Raw genomic sequence first — 21102 nt, forward strand, 5'->3', positions numbered from 1 at the left:
GATGACAGTGTATATATTATAATAACAGATCATAATATTGTTTAACCTGTTAAGTATTTGTACACAACTTTACCTGCTGACCCCATTGCAGGATTCGTAAGAGGCGACTAATTTTGGGATCTTATATTTCCCTTACTTTCTGAACCACTTTCTCATTCCTAACGTCTCCCTTAACAATGGCTCACTTTTGATCTTTAGATGAGCGTTCGCCCCTATGAAGAAGGCTTTGGAAACTGACCCCTGGTCGAGACCTACCAGCGTCTATGAAATGGACGATCGGCTCCCTGTTGTCAATATAATGTGGCCGGGTGGAGTTTCCTGCTGGGTGTCTTTGGCAGTATACTTCAGTGATGTAGCATTGCAAGTCGGCATCAGTGGTCATAGTTTTTTTTTACAGGATAGTTAACAATACAAAACGAAAATCCAAACCATATTACATTTAGGTCCTCTCAGGTTCATTTACGTCTTTAGGAGGATCAGGCTTTGATCCGTGTACGAATAACGCTTACAGCACCACATATTGACATCACGTAATAAAGATCTCTCAACATAACAAAGTGACATAACTTAATAAAGATCTCTCAACATAACATAGTCAAACAACGTAATAAAGATATCTCAAGATAGCAAAACAACGTAATGAAGATCTCTCAACATAACATAGTCACACAACGTAATAAAGATATCTCTCAGCATAACATAGTCACACAACGTAATAAAGATATCTCTCAACATAACATAGCCAAACAACCTAATAAAGATCTCTCAACATAACATAGCCAAACAACCTAATAAAGATATCTCAACATAACATAGCCAAACAACCTAATAAAGATCTCTCAACATAACATAGTGAAGTAACGTGACAAAGATCTCTCAACATAACATAGTCACACAACGTAATAAAGATATCTCTAAATAACATAGCAACATAACGTAAAACACCATGTCAACCCAACATAACAACATATTTTCCTAACACCATGACATATAAACTCATCATAATGACATATTAACCCAACATAATGACATATTAACCCAACATAATGACATATTAACCCAACATAATGACATATAAACCCAACATAATGACATATTAACCCAACATTACGACATATTAACCCAACATAACGACATATTAACTCAACATAACGACATATCAACCCAGCATTATGACATATTAACCCAACATAATGACATATTAACCCAACATAATGACATATTTACCCAACATAATAACATATTAACCCAACATAACAACATACTAACCCAACATAACGACATAGTAACCCAACATAACGGCATATTAATCCAACATAATGACACATTAACCCAACATAATGACATATTAACCCAAATTAATGACATATCAACCAAACGTTATGACATATTAACCCAACACAATGACATATGAACCCAGCAGGATGACATATTAACCTAACATTATGACATATCAACTCAAAATAATCACATATTAAACAGCATAATGACATATCAACCCAACATGATTACATATTGACCCAACATAATGACATATTTACCCAACATAACGACATAATTAACCCAACATAATGACATACTAACCCAACATAATGACATATTACCCCAACATAATAACATATTAACCTAACATAATGACACATTAACCCAACATTATGACATATTAACCCAACATAACGACATATTAACTCAACATAACATGATCCTTTGATGTCAATGTATAGTAACCCGTCATTAGACCTGTATAGTATTGTCTGGTAACTGATATGTGTAGGTCTGTGTATGTATTGTCCGGTAACTGATATGTGTAGGTCTGTGTATGTATTGTCCGGTAACTGATATGTGTAGGTCTGTGTATGTATTGTCCGGTAACTGATATGTGTAGGTCTGTGTATGTATTGTCCGGTAACTGATATGTGTAGGTCTGTGTATGTATTGTCCGGTAACTGATATGTGTAGGTCTGTGTATGTATTGTCCGGTAACTGATATATGTAGGTCTGTGTATGTATTGTACGGTAACTGATATATGTAGGTCTGTGTATGTATTGTCCGGTGACTGATATATGTAGGTCTGTGTATGTATTGTCCGGTGACTGATATGTGTAGGTCTGTGTATGTATTGTACGGTAACTGATATGTGTAGGTCTGTGTATGTATTGTCCGGTAACTGATATATGTAGGTCTGTGTATGTATTGTCCGGTGACTGATATGTGTAGGTCTGTGTATGTATTGTCCGGTAACTGATATGTGTAGGTCTGTGTATGTATTGTCCGGTGACTGATATGTGTAGGTCTGTGTATGTATTGTACGGTAACTGATATGTGTGTCTGTGTATGTATTGTCCGGTAACTGATATGTGTAGGTCTGTGTATGTATTGTCCGGTAACTGATATGTGTAGGTCTGTGTATGTATTGTCCGGTAACTGATATGTGTAGGTCTGTGTATGTATTGTCCGGTGACTGATATGTGTAGGTCTGTGTATGTATTGTCCGGTGACTGATATGTGTAGGTCTGTGTATGTATTGTACTGATATGTGTAGGCCTGTGTATGTATTGTCCGGTGACTGATATGTGTAGGTCTGTGTATGTATTGTCCGGTAACTGATATGTGTAGGTCTGTGTATGTATTGTCCGGTGACTGATATGTGTAGGTCTGTGTATGTATTGTCCGGTGACTGATATGTGTAGGTCTGTGTATGTATTGTCCGGTGACTGATATGTGTAGGTCTGTGTATGTATTGTCCGGTGACTGATATGTGTAGGTCTGTGTATGTATTGTACTGATATGTGTAGGTCTGTGTATGTATTGTCCGGTGACTGATATGTGTAGGTCTATGTATGTATTGTACTGATATGTGTAGGTCTGTGTATGTGTTGTACTGATATGTGTAGGTCTGTGTATGTATTGTTCGGTGACTGATATGTGTAGGTCTGTGTATGTGTTGTACTGATATGTGTAGGCCTGTGTATGTATTGTACGGTAACTGATATGTGTAGGTCTGTGTATGTGTAAACTCCCCGTAGAAGTAGTCCCTAGCTCCTACTGTGACAGAGTTGACTAAAAGATTCAGCTTTGGGTAACAGAACTGATCGCTGTTTAAATAGGATGTATAGTTTTCAATATAAAGTTACATGTTCGTGGATTTTCTTTGATAACATCCGCCATGTATTTACGTATAATGATATTGGTCTTTACAAGACTGTTTGATGTCGTACAACTAAGTCTTGTTAGATTTATGTCACAGACACGTGATATATGATATGAGTCATTAAAAAAAAAATCAAACTCAGAAACGAAATTTACTTATCATAAACTTAACTATTGACCATGTACCCATAAACATATTTTGTCACAAGGAAAACGTTTTGAAATTTTATTTGAAATGTATCTTAACATCAAACGCTCGATATAATCGATATAATCGATATAATCGATTATATAGTTGTATGTTGGATTTATGTAAAACTGTAAAATGATCGATATAAAACATTACTATAAAATGGATCGATATGAAACATTACTATGAAATGGATAATTGGATAATTTTATCAAAAACGGTCATGGCAACAAGATATTTTAGATAAACAAAATACAACATCTCCACCTTTTGCTTTGTTAATATGTCCTTAATTATTTTTGATCCTGTTATCCCTTAAAATCGAGAACAATGCTAATTACCTCTCTGATAGAGAACCGTACAGGTAACATCAAATCAGCAGCGGTAATACACAATAAAATATATGTTTATTAGAGTATGAATTACGACATATGAAACACAATTTCCCTTGAATAAATAAACAATTCCCTGTGAAAAAGCCACATACACACATCATAAATCCCTAGTACAAAAAAAAGAGAGAATTATGTGATTGTATCAATGTCGATCTTCAAAAGATCAGAGAATGGATTTCTTCAAATTTATTTCCTAAATTACCCATAGTAATTCATTTTCGCTAAAGAATATATGGCTATATGAGTATCGGGCTTAATCATGTTTGAATTGCAGCTGCAAATAAAACTAAGCACAAGGAAATCCCTTTATGCCTACGAATGTGTGCTTTTTACAATGTACATGTACCATAAAGTGTTGTAAAGCTATAGATGAAATGGATTTATGTTCGGACATCATAGGGCCAGCATGGGGCTATAGTTCCATAATAACCAGCCGAGAAATATGATCATTACACTCTATAAAACTGTACTCTACATATATAAGAGCTTGGGTTAGAGTCTGTCAAAGCAGCCAAAATCTCGCCTCACAAAACATGGTCTGTTGGTGCCAAGGTGATTGAGAGTTTTAACGAAACTTTATCTTTTGACTATTTTAGTTCTTTTTTGTTTGTATTTTCCTAAACCTGAATTTTATCAGAGGAGGAGCGGTTCAAAATCATTGTGTGTTCCAAACAAAAGGATATAATTCATGCTGTTCCGAAGGATTATAAATGTGTTTATAAATTTATTTCTGGATTATGTTGCTGTGGTTGTTTCTCGGACCGCATCCTGGTTGTTGTCTTTCCGGGGGACGTGTTTAAAGGGCCAGCACAGGACCAGGAATACTATCATGACCATCGCCACCATGTTTGGAATGTACGGGAATTACTGAAACACGATAACAATGTCTGACGGCGTTGTGTTCGCTCCTCTTAGTTTGTTTTGTAATTTCATTGTCAGCTGCTTTGTCTTCTACATGTAGATTATGGTGATTTCTGGGAAATATTCTTTTTTCAGTTCCATGAATCAGGAAGTTTAAATTTTACAGACTGTTATCAGTAAATGTATTAGACTGTGTGCCAGATTACAACATATTTAAATATAAACATATTTGCGCCCAATCTCTAAAATATATACATGTATATAAATAGCTTACGTATCTATTTATGCAGACAGTTTGATCTAGATAATCCAGTAACCGCTTCGCTACAGATTAAGGGAAAATTAGAAAGACCTGTTGTTTTTCAATATTATATTTAAAGGGCGATTATTGAGAGCCCTCAGTAGAATTCGTGTTCTATGTCTTCTGTATAACCTGTCTGGATTTCTGCCTCCGAGTAACGCAAATTTGGTAAAGTTAACGACCATTCTAAGAATACATATCCCAGCCACAATGAATTTAAATATATAAACAGTATCAGTTCTCGCGTAACCAGTTGAGGTTCATCACAATATAAACCATACATTAGTATCATCACAATATATTCTGTATACCATCTGATCAGCATTGGTTACGACGATACCCACGCCCTCAATAGCATTGTAAAATCATTTCCTACGAAAACAAAAAATACCCCAAATGTCCCATCATTTCAAAAACAACGAAGTGAAATGCCTTTCGGAAGTTATAACAGATTATATACTAGTCCGGTTAGAAGACAAAGAGATCATCATTGTTAAATGTTTCAATAATTATTTGGGAAATTTCTGTTTCGGCGAAAAAGATCAAAACTAAGTCTGTTTATTGGGATGATTAATTACTTTGAACAAAAGTTTAGATATGTATTAAGTTTGATTGAGTGATGAAATATGTAAACTGTGGTCAAGTCAATATAATTTAATATAAATCCCTTTACTATTCACAAGGTTTCTATGCAAATTTTCACATGTAAGATCCTTTCAAAAGAAATTATCATAAAATACATTATTTTGAAACGTCACAAATGGTAAAAATTTGTAAAGATTAAACAATATCGTTCATATAGAACAATAATGATACACATATACAATGTCAATGGAATTAAAAAAAACAAGCTTAGAGCTTTAAGAGTTCCCATCTACTGGCTATTTTGAGATATGAGTTTGGAATGTGTCTGGAAGAGTACAGTGTATTGTCTGTCCATGAGAAACGGCTTTAATTTTCAAACTGTCGCCATCCATATTTAGATGGTACTTGACTCATGACAGAACGGCGAGTTTTCCCAAGATGTAGCCGACTTGAAGGACTGGAAGGGACGTAGAAGGCATGCGATATTTCCTTATTCGTCACAGAGGTAAATAAGGGCGAGGGACGAATGTCCCAGGCTCGTAACTCACACACCACTCAAAGTCCAAGTCGAGGGCATGTGCTAACACAATAAATAATTTACGACATACATAAAATGCGGTAAGTTTGTAATGGCAGTTTTATACGTTTCACGATCTGGCAGGTTCTATTTGTCCCGTCTATTGATGTAAGTTGCATTTCGTCAAGTTCGACAGTCAGGATAGATGAATGTCCTTTCCCTCTGCCCCAGATTCTAACAAGTTCTATGTCGATAATGTCTAATTCTTAGCTAGCCGTGCACACATGCAGGGTAGCTTCGTCAATATTTTATTTAATTTTTAATACATTATTCATTGTCAGTACTTTTTTGTTTATATACTATAATAAATATATGAAAATTGTGTTTCTAAGTAAGCCATGTAAGGTGTACAATTTCACTGCATTCGCCCAATACTGTATTAAAAAAAATAGGATTTCAATGAAATTAGAATTAACAATCGCAGTTATCAGATCACTAAATAATTTTCTATTTTGCCATAGTCAATGATAAAATTTTAATTTTATTTATGTTTTTCGTGAACTGGATGTTGTTTTGATGTTAGATTTTATTTTACATTAGATTTAATAAAATAAACTTCATTTTCTAAGCTATTCCGAAATTGAAAGCTCGATCACTATAAGTATACTGTGTCGCTTTAACATTCTTTGTAATATATAATATAAGGACTTTTATAAGTTGTTAAAAACTTGTGTCCAATCCAATTGTGTCTAAACAATAAAATACGCTCAAAACAAACCATTGTTGGGAAATAAGTAATGCTCCCGAGGGGCGTATTTACAGATACTTGAATTTATCGTAATATCATTATTATTCTATTCAATTTGGGAAATCATGTAAATCATATTAACTAATGACTTTTCACTAGTATATCTATAAATGTTATTTCCTCTCTGTTATTTTATCCTAAGACGAAATCTTATTTTTTTTTTAAATATCGTCCAAAATTACACCTGACTTGATCTTGTCTGGATTTGATGTACCCCTCCCTGTCTATCTATTTAAACCTTTGTCTAGATTTGATATACCCCTCCCTGGGTATCTATTTAAACCTTTAACTAGATTTGATGTACCCCTCCCTGTGTATCTATTTAAACCTTTAACTGGATTTGATGTACCCCTTCCTGTGTATCTATTTAAACCTTTGTCTAGATTTGATATACCCCTCCCTGGGTATCTATTTAAACCTTTAACTGGATTTGATATACCCCTCCCTGGGTATCTATTTAAACCTTTAACTGGATTTGATATACCCCTCCCTGTCTATCTATTTAAACCTTTAACTGGGTTATATGAACCCCTCCCTACGTACCTAACGCTGTTTTTATTGTCCAAATAGCTCACATGTGTCAATAATACCATTCTTATTTAAAACATCCATTGTTTAAAACATCATTGAATACTACAACGAGTGCATATGAAAACAAAACCTGCATGCCCTCCAATAATTAGCCAGAATATTTGTGTAGATGTAGCTCTTATGTCTAAACATGTTATCATGCACAATTTTATCTGACGCGCTTGACCAGGCCAGAGACTTGTATATCACACATACAAGTCTCTGACCAGGCGGAGACACGTGATTTGTCGATTTCTAATGTTTGTCATTACCTTGCCAGTTAATCCAATATGCATGCAACTACATACTTGATGGGAGCACGTAACAAATCAGCTTGTTTCTATATCCTGTTTCTGTTTGTTGATACAAAAATGTTGTCATATACTCTATCAAAAGAAACGAAATAAAGTTAACATTAATCAGATTGTGTGTATTGATAAATCTGTGTTTCATGATACTATTTAAAAAAAAATTAAACGAAAATGGAATTTGGGGCACAGGATCACTCTCACCCCCCTTAATGAACAGAATTAATATGTTTGGTTTATTTGTGTTTCTGATGTCTGTATACCATGTAAACAGTATAAAACAATAGTTATTGTAATATCAATATTGGTATAGTTGGTTGCTATTTGTTTCATCCATGAAATTAAAATATGAAAATTGATCTCCATATGTTTTTATTTTTCTTATTTTATTAAGTTACCAGGTGAACATTAAACATCATGGTAAGGGTGTAAATATTCTTAAAAACAAAATTACTATTTTTTCAATGGATGATGTTACTGCCATGATTTTTGTTTCTTTTTTGTTTTTGTTTTTTATTACGCTACAATAAACACGTAATCATATGTATGGTATCAATAAACCTGGTTATTAGACATCTCACTTTAGTGTTCTGCAATACAGACCGCGAAATGCTCAAATAAGTATTTGATTGTGGTTGGTCTCATTTTCTGCTGAAATCAGTCAATATTATGTGTGTTTCGGACTAATAACGTAGTATAGATTACTATATAACTGTAGGTACCTGGCAGAAGTCTTGGTATGGTACATCGTCTGGGTTAAATTGACTCACCTGGGCGAGATGGATATTCTGTAGAATACCTGTTGATTAAGTTACAGGTAATAGGTAATGCATGATTTACGATATGAGAGCCGCCAGTTTGACCGTTACCGTTATAATTAGTTTATGTACCCAATTAGGTCCTATCGGATCACCTTTGTGAGACTCGCACATGTATATTAGTCTATGGCCTGACCCTTCCAATCAAAGCGCAGGGAGGGTTGTCCAGAGAATCATTCGTCTAGGTTATTATTGACGTCATTTGTGCGTTGTACCTATGTAGATAAAAATAATTTAGTTTGTTTATACTAGTATACTTATTAAAACGTGGAAACTTCTTCTCTCCTGAATTCTAGCAGATGATCCACACATTATTAATGTTGGTTTTTAATATCTATTGATCTTTCTCATATTCCAAAATAGAGAGTTTGGCACAATGCTACAGGGGTTTAACTTACAGTATAAAATAATAAAAATATCATTTTTTTTTCTTTCCCCGTTAATAGGAAAAACTAAATCATGAATTCGGGTTCCAGTGGATATTCTCGAATAACGAAAAATACCGAGCTCTTAACAAAACACATCTTACTAGTGCATAGACTACTGAAATATAATTCCTTGCTAGAATTCAATCTTAGGACTGTAATATCCTGCTGAAGTCCATTCATAATTTATCGTAGAAAACTCCTTAAAATCAGAATTTAGGATAAATGTTAGCTATTAATTTAAAATAGGACTTAAAACAAGGAGAAATCTTCGATATTTTCACTATATTCAGTGGGTAAAAATATTACCGGTGTAAGGTATATAGTATATATACAATACCAGCACATATATACTCTGTAAATAATCAAGAGTATATTGTTTTAAAATCTATTTCTGTTTTGTCTGATATTTTTTGCTGATCATACTCTTCCGACTGAAGACAGTCATTGTATTTTGTTCGAGTTACCTCCCTTCGTTCGTGAATCTGAACAGACTGGCCCCTTCACAAGAATATTAAAAAAAACAACCAACAACCAACAAACATATAAATGATATGGAACTTGCTTGGTTTCTATAAGATTGTGGCTGGCTGCTATTCTATGTCAATATCTATCAAGTCGAATTCTAATACCAGCTCACGACCTTCCTGTTTCAAACTTAGTCCTAAGTCAGACAGATTATCTAAAGTATAAATTATATATTCATTTGCTTTGTATTTTTGATATTCTAGAGAAAGGGATAGTCAACGAATTAAATTCTCTGTATTATATTTCATCTGAATATAACTAACGTTATTGATTTGTTGTCATGGTTTTTTGTGATGGTTACTTTTTTTCTCTGAAATTACATTAACGGGTTACCGAAGTTGCATCAATAATCAACATAGTCAGGTTTTAATTAAAACATGTATTCTGTCAGTTTCTCCAGATTTATAAATACAGTAACACTATAAATCTCTACTGATATAAATTAACGACATCATGACACATCCGTTTAACTTAATTAAAATTAAAAAAGAGTTACTGAATTAAACTCACGTTGGATGTTATTACAACAGGGGACAGGGACATTATGTGTTATTAAAGATATGTGTTATTAAAGATATGTCTCATGTCTTGTAACTTGATGTCCAAATTTTATTGTTTTTGTCAAGAAAATCACTAAAATATTACAGGAATGTTTATTAAAAACGCTGTTAGTCGTTACCTTTTAATGGAAAATCATCTCTACAAAATAAATTATATCAAATATTATTTATCTGACTTCCCGAAGAAAACATTTAACGGTAAATGGATTGAACGAAGTTTTCTCTAATTGTAATGTTAAAATATTTGTATGCGTCAGCAGTATTCCAAAAACAAAACTCTGGACGATATAACACATGTAAGTGTATTATATTCTGTTGTTTCACACGTGTGTGTAATACATATGTGTGGGTGCTATTTATTTGTGCATTGGTTGAATGATGACCATTCTCTATGTTTACTAATTATTTAATCTCTGATAGCCTAACAGTGTCCTTAGGACAGGAAGTAAAGCTGGATAGGACAGGAAATAAAGCTGGATAAGGCAGGAAGTGAAGCTGGATAGGACAGGAAGTGAAGCTGGACAAGACAGAAGTAAAGCTGGATAGGACAGGAAGTGAAGCTGGATAGGACAGGAAAAAAAGCTGGATAGGACAGGAAGTAAAGCTGGACAAGACAGGAAGTGAAGCTGGATAGGACAGGAAGTGAAGCTGGATAGGACAGGAAATAAAGCTGGATAAGACAGGAAGTGAAGCTGGATAGGACAGGAAGTGAAGCTGGATAGGACAGGAAATAAAGCTGGATAGGACAGGAAGTGAAGCTGGATAGGACAGGAAGTGAAGCTGGACAAGACAGAAGTAAAGCTGGATAGGACAGGAAATAAAGCTGGATAAGACAGGAAGTGAAGCTGGATAGGACAGGAAGTGAAGCTGGATAGGACAGGAAGTAAAGCTGGATAGGACAGCAAATTAAGCTGGATAGGACAGGAAGTGAAGCTGGATAGAACAGGAAGTGAAGCTGGATAGGACAGGAAGTAAAGCTAGATAGGACAGGAAGTAAAGCTGGATAGGACAGGAAGTGAAGCAGGATAGGACAGGAAGTAAAGCTGGAGGCTCAGTAACAGATCCTCGACAAGAACTGACATTTTAGGCTCTGTCAGAGACACTCCGATATGACGTGATATAGACGGCCAAGACAAAGACACTGGGCAGGAAGTGATATAGACGGCCCAGACAAAGACACGCGGACAGGAAGTGACAAAAATGGCCCAGACAAAGACATTAGACAGGAAGTGATATAGACGGCCCAGACAAAGACACTCGGGCAGGAATGTGACAAAAACGGCCAAGACAAAGACACTCGGACAGGAAGTGATATAGACGGCCCAGACAAAGACACTCGGACAGGAAGTGATATAGACGGCCCAGACAAAGACATTGGACAGGAATGTGACAAAAACGGCCAAGACAAAGACACTCGGACAGGAATGTGACAAAAACGGCCCAGACAAAGACACCCGGACAGAAAGTGATGTAGACGGCCCAGACAAAGACACTCGGACAGGAAGTGACAAAAACGGCACAGACAAAGACACTCGGACAGGAAGTGGTATAGACGGCCCAGACAAAGACACGCGGACAGGAAGTGACAAAAATGGCCCAGACAAAGACACTCGGACAGGAATGTGGCAAAAACGGCACAGACAAAGACACTCGGACAGGAAGTGATATAGACGGCCCAGACAAAGACACTCGGACAGGAAGTGATATAGACGGCCCAGACAAAGACATTCGGACAGGAAGTAATATAGACGGCCCAGACAAAGACACGCGGACAGGAAGTGATATAGACGGCCCAGACAAAGTCACTGGGACAGGAAGTGATATAGACGGCCCAGACAAAGCCATTTGGACAGGAAGTGATATAGACGGCCCGGACATAGACACGCGGACAGGAAGTGATATAGACGGCCCAGACAAAGCCATTCGGACAGGAAGTAATATAGACAGCCAAGACAAAGACACGCGGACAGGAAGTGATATAGACGGCCCAGACAAAGTCACTGGGACAGGAAGTGATATAGACGGCCAAGACAAAGCCATTTGGACAGGAAGTGATATAGACGGCCCGGACATAGACACGCGGACAGGAAGTGATATAGACGGCCCAGACAAAGCCATTAGGACAGGAAGTGATATAGACAGCCAAGACAAAGACACGCGGACAGGAAGTGATATAGACAGCCAAGACAAAGACACGCGGACAGGAAGTGATATAGACGGCCCAGACAAAGACACGCGGACAGGAAGTGATATAGACAGCCAAGACAAAGACACGCGGACAGGAAGTGATATAGACGGCCCAGACAAAGGCACTCGGACAGAAAGTGATACAGACGGCCCTGACAAAGACACTCGGACAGAAAGTGATATAGACGGCCCAGACAAAGACACTCGGACAGGAAGTGACAAAAACGGCCCAGACAAAAACACTCGGACAGGAAGTGATATAGACGGCCCAGACAAAGACACTCGGACAGGAAGTGATATAGACGGCCCAGACAAAAACACTCGGACAGGAAGTGATATAGATGACCCAGACAAAGACACTCAGACAGAAAGTGATATAGACAACCAAGACAAAAACACTCGGACAGGAAGTGATATAGAGGGCCCAGACAAAGACACTCGGACAGGAAGTGATATAGACAACCAAGACAAAAACACTCGGACAGGAAGTGATATAGACGGCCCAGACAAAGACTCTAAGACAGGAAGTGAAGTGGAGGTTCAGTTAGAGACTCTGTGACAGGAAATGAAGAGTAAGAGGTCTATAGCTAGTCACAGACTCTCGGACAGGAAGTGAAGTTGGAGGTTCAGTTAGAGACTCTGTGACAGGAAATGAAGAGTTAGAGGTCTATAGCTAGTCACAGACTCTCGGACAGGAAGTGAAGTTGGAGGTTCAGTTAGAGACTCTGTGACAGGAAATGAAGAGTTAGAGGTCTATAGCTAGTCACAGACTCTCGGACAGGAAGTGAAGTTGGAGGTCTCGGTTGATTAAATACATACATACCATGCAGGTTTATCATAAATTATGTCACAAACATTATGGTGAAATGAGGTAATATAATTCGATATAACGGATATCCAACAATGTATTATAGATGTGACTTTCATTCCCATACGTCCCTGGGCATTGTTCTTCTTTAGTGTTTCAGGAGTCCATCATCGACTTGCTGGTTATATTTGTTATCCGCCATTCTGACAGGTTAGAACGACCAGTATATAAGTAAGGCCGAGTAATTCAGTGTAATGTCTGTGGAATGGTTCAGCACAAGTTTCCGTTATTTCAATTTCAAAATTCATCATAATTTTGATCCTGTTTTAATATGTCCTCATCGCAATTTCATTTATTAACAAAACGAGTTGAACGACTTTTTTTTTTTTTTTTTTAAATTATAAGAATACCGAAAACCAAGTAGAATTGAGTCGATGGTTATTGTTTTATACGTTTAATTTGTAAATAGTAAGTTGAATTTTCACCAATTGTCCACAACGCTCGTTTACCGCCAGAATGTATGTATCGAAAGTTGAGAAAGGTGAAAAAGGTGAGAAAGGTGAAAAAGGTGAGAAAGGTGAAAAAGGTGAGAAAGGTGAGAAAGGTGAGAAAGGTGAGAAAGGTGAGAAAGGTGAGAAAGAAAACAACATGTATAGATAAAAGCGTCTCTAGGTAAGAATTACGTAAAATATTCTTTTTGGAAATGATAAGAAAATCTTTACAATAGTTATTAACATTTTATTTCTTGTATCATCGATATAAAACAATATAACAGATAACAAGTACAAACATGTAATGTTACCGTCGTTTTTAGTTCGACACAACCGTTTCTCTAGCAAACCATCCGTAACCAACGACATGGTAATTAAAATCTAACCCATATCTATTGTAAAATCAGCCGTCTAACTTTGTCCCGTTCTAGGGACACGCGGTTGTCTCCCTTTTATCTATCAAAATAAAGAAACAAATAACGTTACACTGTAAAACGACTTAACTTCTTTAAATAGAAAAACAGTTCAGATCTCATAAAACGGTTCAGATCTCATTAAACAGTTCAGATCTCATAAAACAGTTCAGATCTTATTAAACAGTTCAGATCTCATAAAACATAATCGTGTGCCAAAAATAGACATGCAATTCCGAGATGATGTATATACATGTATTTGATATATTAAAATATATTTATATCATTTGAAGAGCGAGTCCATCTAACTCGGTACCAATAAGTAATGACGACGACGAACGATCTGACAGTTTTGACAATGTTTGAAAGAAAGTTGTTCATGTATATCTTTGGAGCTTTGTTAGGAAAATAGCAGTAATTCATAACATCTCAATCATCGTGGTAGACTATACCTTTTTACTCTGAAGAATCTTAGGAAAGGAAGGAACAGTTTTTAAAGTTGAATGAAAAAATAATAATATAAATAAAAATAAAACTAATTTTATCCAATCAACGTTTTAAAGCAAGATTTAAAGCTCAAAATAAAAAAAGGAGAAAGAAACCAAATACATGAATATATAATGATTAGAAATGTCAACAATTCAACAATTTTGCGCCTGCGAAACAGTCGTTTGGTGACGTTGACAACCTAGCTTGATAATCATCTATATTTGTATCAATTTGATACACTTCCTTTTCGAATGGCAAGTTATTTAACATTCGAATACTTCATATGATAAGTGACTACATCAGACATCATATATTATCTTAGGTCAAACGAAAATGCTGCAATATATTAATGAAGGGAAATAACTCGTATCATGACTTCACATTATTACGTCCCTTTGGCCAATCAACTTGACGGAACATGATAAACGAAAATGAAAGAAATTTGAGCAAAACTGAAACAGTACACACACATGAACGGATAGACAAAACATTTAAATGTAAGCGAGCAATAAAGGACAGGGAAGATAATAGTTTTTACTAATTCTCCGTCGATAGCCTAATTGCACTTAACAAGGAACAAAACATTTAAAGCTAAATACAAAGCTTTTTTTTTTTATTATTAGAACAAAATTCAAACGTGAAATTTAGTCTACCTGAAAAAAAAAAAAAAAAAAAAAACAATAACAAAAACAATAACGAAACTAGCACTATTGGAAGAATCAGGGTAGACTTATGTTTTAATGTGTCCTGCGTTTTGATTTTTCAGTCATATCCGGTAAGTTTGAACTACACATTTAATACATGCTAATGGAATCAATGTGAAACGGCTTGTCAGGACTTTCAGCTTTCGTTCAACATAATGAACAGCTATAAGAATATTGTAGTCATATTTCCTATATATTTTGATCCCGTATTACCAGGTCGTTTCACACTGTCCTGGTCAGCAACAGACCCTTTTAAACTTAGACACTTGGATTTCCGAATAAAAATCCATAATTACGAAAATCCAGTTCATGATACATTCATGAGCGTATTTAGGTTTTTCTGAGTTCAGTTTAGCTGGAGAATCATCTGTACATGTACTTTGAAGGATGTCGGAATATGTCTACATCTTCATTGTTAGCACTAATAAGGAAGTAGTAACCGATATCCTGATTTCAGTGTTAGTCTGATTCACGAAGCATGCCGAGTTATGTCCACAGTCCATTGTCCGTGTATTAAAAACTGAACCCAACAGATGACCCGGGGACACAAACAGCCTCAGTCACACCAAGGCATATTGTATAAAATTACGTATCGATCTAGAGGAAATTATGTCAAAGGGCCATAACTCTGTACGACTCAAGTTCAACGACAAAATATCCACGAATCTTGATCTAAAAATATATATTTCATAATGTAAGGTTTTTATCATGAAGAGTCTTCTTTTTTCAAATGTGTCGACACACCATTTTCTGTTAATGCCTTTTTAGTAACTATTTGAACACTTTCGGCACTTTCCCCATTCGGTGATCGGCCGCCATTTTTACCAGTGTTGATGGGAGATAAGTCTGTGAGGGTTGGGGAATCTGGAGGAGAGTTTTGGGATTCGGATTTCGTTGACGACGAATCTGACGGTAGAGGCCTAGGTCGACGTTTTGCTTCATCTTTTTTCCATTTCATTCGACGATTCTGGAACCAGATTTTGATATGTCTCTCCGTCAAATTCAACATGGCGGCTAATTCTATCCGCCTTGGTCTGGAAATGTATTTGTTGAAGTGGAACTCCTTTTCGAGCTCGAGAAGCTGACCACGTGTGTAGGCTGTACGTGTCCGTTTGTTGTCGTCCTCGATAGGGAACTGGGCACCTGTCGAGTAAAAACAATAAATCAAAATATAGTGATAATCTCATTTAATCAGCGGTAATCGACGGTTAGACGACAACAATATCGAAATCCTAATTGAAATGGAAAGGTGTACGTTTTGTGAAAATGGAAGGGAGGCAATGGTATATTTATAGAGACTGTTGCTGGGTTAAAGCCTTCTGGTTTTCTTTTTTCAATCTGATACAAATAAACCATAGAATCGAACTAACTCTAATTTTCAGACATTACTGTTTGGTGTAAGTATTGATGGATTCGAATACGAAATAAATTTTCTATTGCTTCTCGGTTTTTTCATTCAACGTTGTAAGCAAAGGGAGACTATCCCGTCAATTTACACAGGTACATTTTATCTAACATATAAGAGGAATTCGGTTTATACACATAGAGTTCAAATAAAAATGACAAAAAATAAAAGATGTATGTATGTAAGAAAAAAACAAAAACAAAACAACAACAAAAAACATCAAGGTCTAGCTTTGTTTTTTTTTATACGTGTCAAAAACAAACTGAAAAGGACGAACATACACAATATACTGTATTAATTGGTTGTAAAATGCATTTCATCTTGACCATCATTGGCAAAACTACGGTATCAGTAATATTTTACACAAGAAAATTATTTCAAGCTATAGAAAATAAGTAGCTACTGTATGTTGTAATTTCCGCCAAACTCTTATGACCCGTATTCATGAAACTATTTTCATGCTCAAACAGTGCTCATTTTCCTTTAAACTCGCTTAAATCATGAAATAACAGTTTAGAAAACCTAACCATAGAAAATAATATCTCACTTTTGAATTAGTCAGAACAATGAACGCCCCTTAATCCGATGAAAAGTGTTCTGTTTGAGGATATTTTTAAAGTTCAGTACCATATAGAATCTTGTTGGTACTAGACAGGATGAAGACGTGTTTGGCTGGGATGGTTTTCGTCTATACATCTACCCGCTCTAACGGAAAGAGGTTTGATATATTTTCACTAGAACAAGAAATCGAAGCTTTATAAAAAGCGAATTACCTAGTCGTTATTGTAAACATGGTCAAAATATCAAAGTTATAACGTAGGTGATGACCAGGGTCTAATGGTGTTCTATTTATATAATGTTGACGATGACCAGGGTCTTATGGCGTTCTAAAAAATATTCAATAACAAAAAATATTTAAGTTGTGTTTTTTCTGTCTTTTTCTCTCGTTAATCATACAATATATGTTGTTGTCATCAATGACACGCGCGTTACCAGACTGATTTAATCAGTGACAGTGGACACATACATTGGTCGTCAGTCGTGTCGTTTGTTGACATGAGCACAGGATTAGGGTTCGGGATAGCCGCCTGTCAGACTTTCCCGCCTCCAGGTCGTTTCTTCGGGATCCAGGCAATTTGTTATAAATATTCAGGCATAGTGTTTACATGTATACCAAAGTCATGCGATGTTGTTTCACTGACTTACATTCCATTTATACTAATTTTGAAACTATTGCAACCTACTGTCTGCAACAACCACCTGTCTATAACTACCATCCGTCCGTAACTACCACCTGTCTATACCTACCCCCTGTCTATATTTGCCACCTGTCTATAACTACCACCTGTCTATAACTACCACCAGTCTATAACTACCACCTGTCTATAACTACCACATGTCTTTAACTACCACTTGTCATCTGCCACCGGTTTATATCTACAACCTGTCTATAAGTACCACCTGTCTATTTAATAGCTACGATCTACCTATACCTACCACCAGTCTATATCTACCACCCGTCTATATCTACCACCTGTCTATATCTACCACCCGTCTATATCTACCACCTGTCTATGACTACCACCTGTCTATAACTACCATCTGTCTATATCTACCACCTGTCTATATCTAACACTTGTCTATACCTACCGTCTCTCTGTATATACCACCTGTCTATAATTACCACCTGTCTATAACTACCACCTGTCTATTACTACCACCTGTCTATATCTAGTCATCTGCCACCGGTTTATATCTACCACCTGTCTATTTCATATCTACGACCCCCCATACCTACCACCTGTCTATATCTACCACCCGTCTATATTTACCACCTGTCTATATCTACCATCTGTCTATACATGTTTATAAAACCTGTCTATACTACCACCTGTCTATAACTACCATCTGTCTATACATGTATATAAAACCTGTCTATATCTACCACCTGTATATAATACAGTTTAAACGGGAAACACTGTGTACCACAGAGACACGGCACGCAAGGTCCGTATTTTGTGCAATGAATGAGAATAAACAAGTTGTTGGATTTGTTCACGCCACAAAATTAGATGATTTATGGCGAATTTAATTGGAGGTGTGAAATTATAAACAATGTTGATGTTATTCTTTGGGATGTGAGAAGTGTATAATTAAACAATTACATTCTTGATTCAAAAACAAAACAGAAATAAAGAATTTTATATAATGTGTTCATATGATACCGCATATGTACTTTTCGTAATTAAATAAATATTCAACATGTATGCACAATTTCGGGAATTCGCCCCCCCCCCCCCCCCTCCCCCCTCCCCTTCATGTTGATGTTATTCCTTGGGATGTGAGAAGTGTATAATTATAATCAATGTTTATGTTAATCGTTTTAGATGGATAAGTTAATGGTAACTAAAAATCATATTGAAAAGAATTTTTTCTCAACATAGAAAGATGTTAACACTGGTAGCTGCTGAAATACTATCTCTAGTCGTAGTGTCTATTGTGTATCTATCATATGCTCTTAAAGGGACATCACGGTAAACCAATTTTTATTTTGTATTTTTTCATATTATTGGGTATATCTTTAAAAAAAAATATCCTTATGAACAATAACCATTCGAATTTGATGATATATGTATATAAAAAACATCAATTATTAATTATAAAAAGGTTATCACAATTCGTTGATCAATAGTCTGAATATGCAAATTTTGTGACATATACGATAACACGCATGCGCACAACACACTAAAACACCTGAAAACAAAAATGGCTTCCAATGTGAATCGACTGCAGTTGAAAACGATAACAGCTTCCGCAATGAAGAGAATAATTGGAAAATGGATCAAACACAATCCTAGCATTAAACTGGGGAAGCAGTACAATACAGTTCAAACATGAAAACAGCAGTAATACGGACGCTGCTCGTATTCTGCTTGATTGCTGGATAGTAGGTCATGACAATCTCGGTAATATTTACACAAACTCGGTAATATTTATACAGTCTGTACCAGTACATCGCTACTGTCACTATACTATATGTACGGTGTTTACACTTATTTACACATAAATATATGTGCCGGAATATATACAGAACGTGTTATTTAACATTTAAACCACTGTATAATATCGTTGTCCAACTAATCCAATTCGCCTTGTAAACTATCGTGTGTTTGTGTTGCCTCGATTTCAAAACAGTTACGTGATGATTTAAAAATAGTTTCCGCGCTAAATTTAGAGGGGGATTCCCAACTAAATCAAGTGGTCAAGCTGGAAATGAGGATCGACTGTGAACATTGGGACAGCACAGAAACATAACTGGAAAGGAACAAAACACGTACATTCATTGAAAATTACAACGTTTTTACCGTGATGTCCCTTTAAGTCTCGGCCAGCATAGCTCTATGTAATTTTTTATCAGGGAACTATACTTCTTATAAAGTCAGGTCGGGGAATATTTTCTATAGTTATTCTGACTTGTTCAGTTTACTGTTCTGGCCAAGAGCCCGGTCAAGGGGAGCGTACTCCGGCAGACTTATCGGTAGGTGATCACAACCCCTGTCCCTGGCCGCGTCACCTACACTATTTGTCAATGTTGGGGTCACAGGGTTATTTATCAAAGTAAACAACCATTGTCGTGTCCGGTCAGTGTTAGGACAGATAACAACCTACTGACCGACCAACACTTTCCTGTGATAATGTATTGACTTTGATTCGGGTTGTTTACCGTAAATGTTAGTCAGCTAAGCCTTCCGAGGTGGTAATGTTTCCCAGTCACTAAAGCCGGACAACCTTGTCCAGAGTCTGTACATTTTTTTATCCCCACCACACCTTCTTCAATTTTTCGACCGTACCAAAATATTTGAACACGCGAATAAATATTCGCACATTATTACCACACCCACACAGGTAAGATATTATCGATTTTTTTTCTCTCTTCTAAATAGCTTAAAATATTTAACTAACGTAGTCATTCTTATACAACAAGAAATTAATTGTCAGTTGAATAAATCAAAATAAAACATGCTTTGTCCAGGTATTTGGTACCAAGACTATGACTCCCGGGGATAGCTGAAGTCAAAACGGATTTCAAAATTGAAATATATCGATGATATGTCAGTTATCATATAATACCAGTAATTGCCGAGGTATATATGAGAAATTAAACACGTACCCAGATTCTGTTTTATATTTATTGGTAACCATCTTAACACATACATATTGAACACCTTTAAAGTTATAATATTTTTTATCTAGTTATAGTTTGTGAGCAAAGTGATCAATAATATAACTTAAAACATCCAAATATTTATCAGATAAACAATATCACAGAACAAAATTAAAGGGAAACAATAATATTACTTGGTATTAAGTAAAACGAAGAATAAATAAATGAATATAGCTTCCTTTTCTAAAGGTACTGCACATCCATTAATAATAAATAAACATGCCGACATGTAAAATATATGACTGCAGATATTTTATAGAAACATGAACAGCTATTAAGTATCCAAACTACATTTAAATTGAGCTCTATGGACATCTCGCATTTAGAAGATTTTCTACTCATTTTCTTCATCGCTACTATCCA

The 21102-nt window shown here is 35.9% G+C and overlaps 1 protein-coding gene across 2 annotated transcripts in view; it reads right to left on the bottom strand.

Moving 5' to 3' along the window:
- Window positions 1-15307: 15307 nt before the first annotated feature.
- LOC117329112 (pancreas/duodenum homeobox protein 1-like) overlaps window positions 15308-21102 on the bottom strand; it is a 31769-nt gene continuing 25974 nt past the window's right edge. For both annotated transcript variants that reach the window (XM_033886847.1, XM_033886846.1), the window contains exon 3: window positions 15308-16252. In XM_033886847.1, coding sequence (XP_033742738.1) covers window positions 15816-16252 — 437 coding nt within the window. In that variant the 3' untranslated portion in view covers window positions 15308-15815. The remainder of the gene's footprint in view (window positions 16253-21102) is intronic.

This window comes from Pecten maximus, chromosome 6, assembly GCF_902652985.1.
Source record: "Pecten maximus chromosome 6, xPecMax1.1, whole genome shotgun sequence".
NCBI lineage: Eukaryota > Metazoa > Mollusca > Bivalvia > Pectinida > Pectinidae > Pecten > Pecten maximus.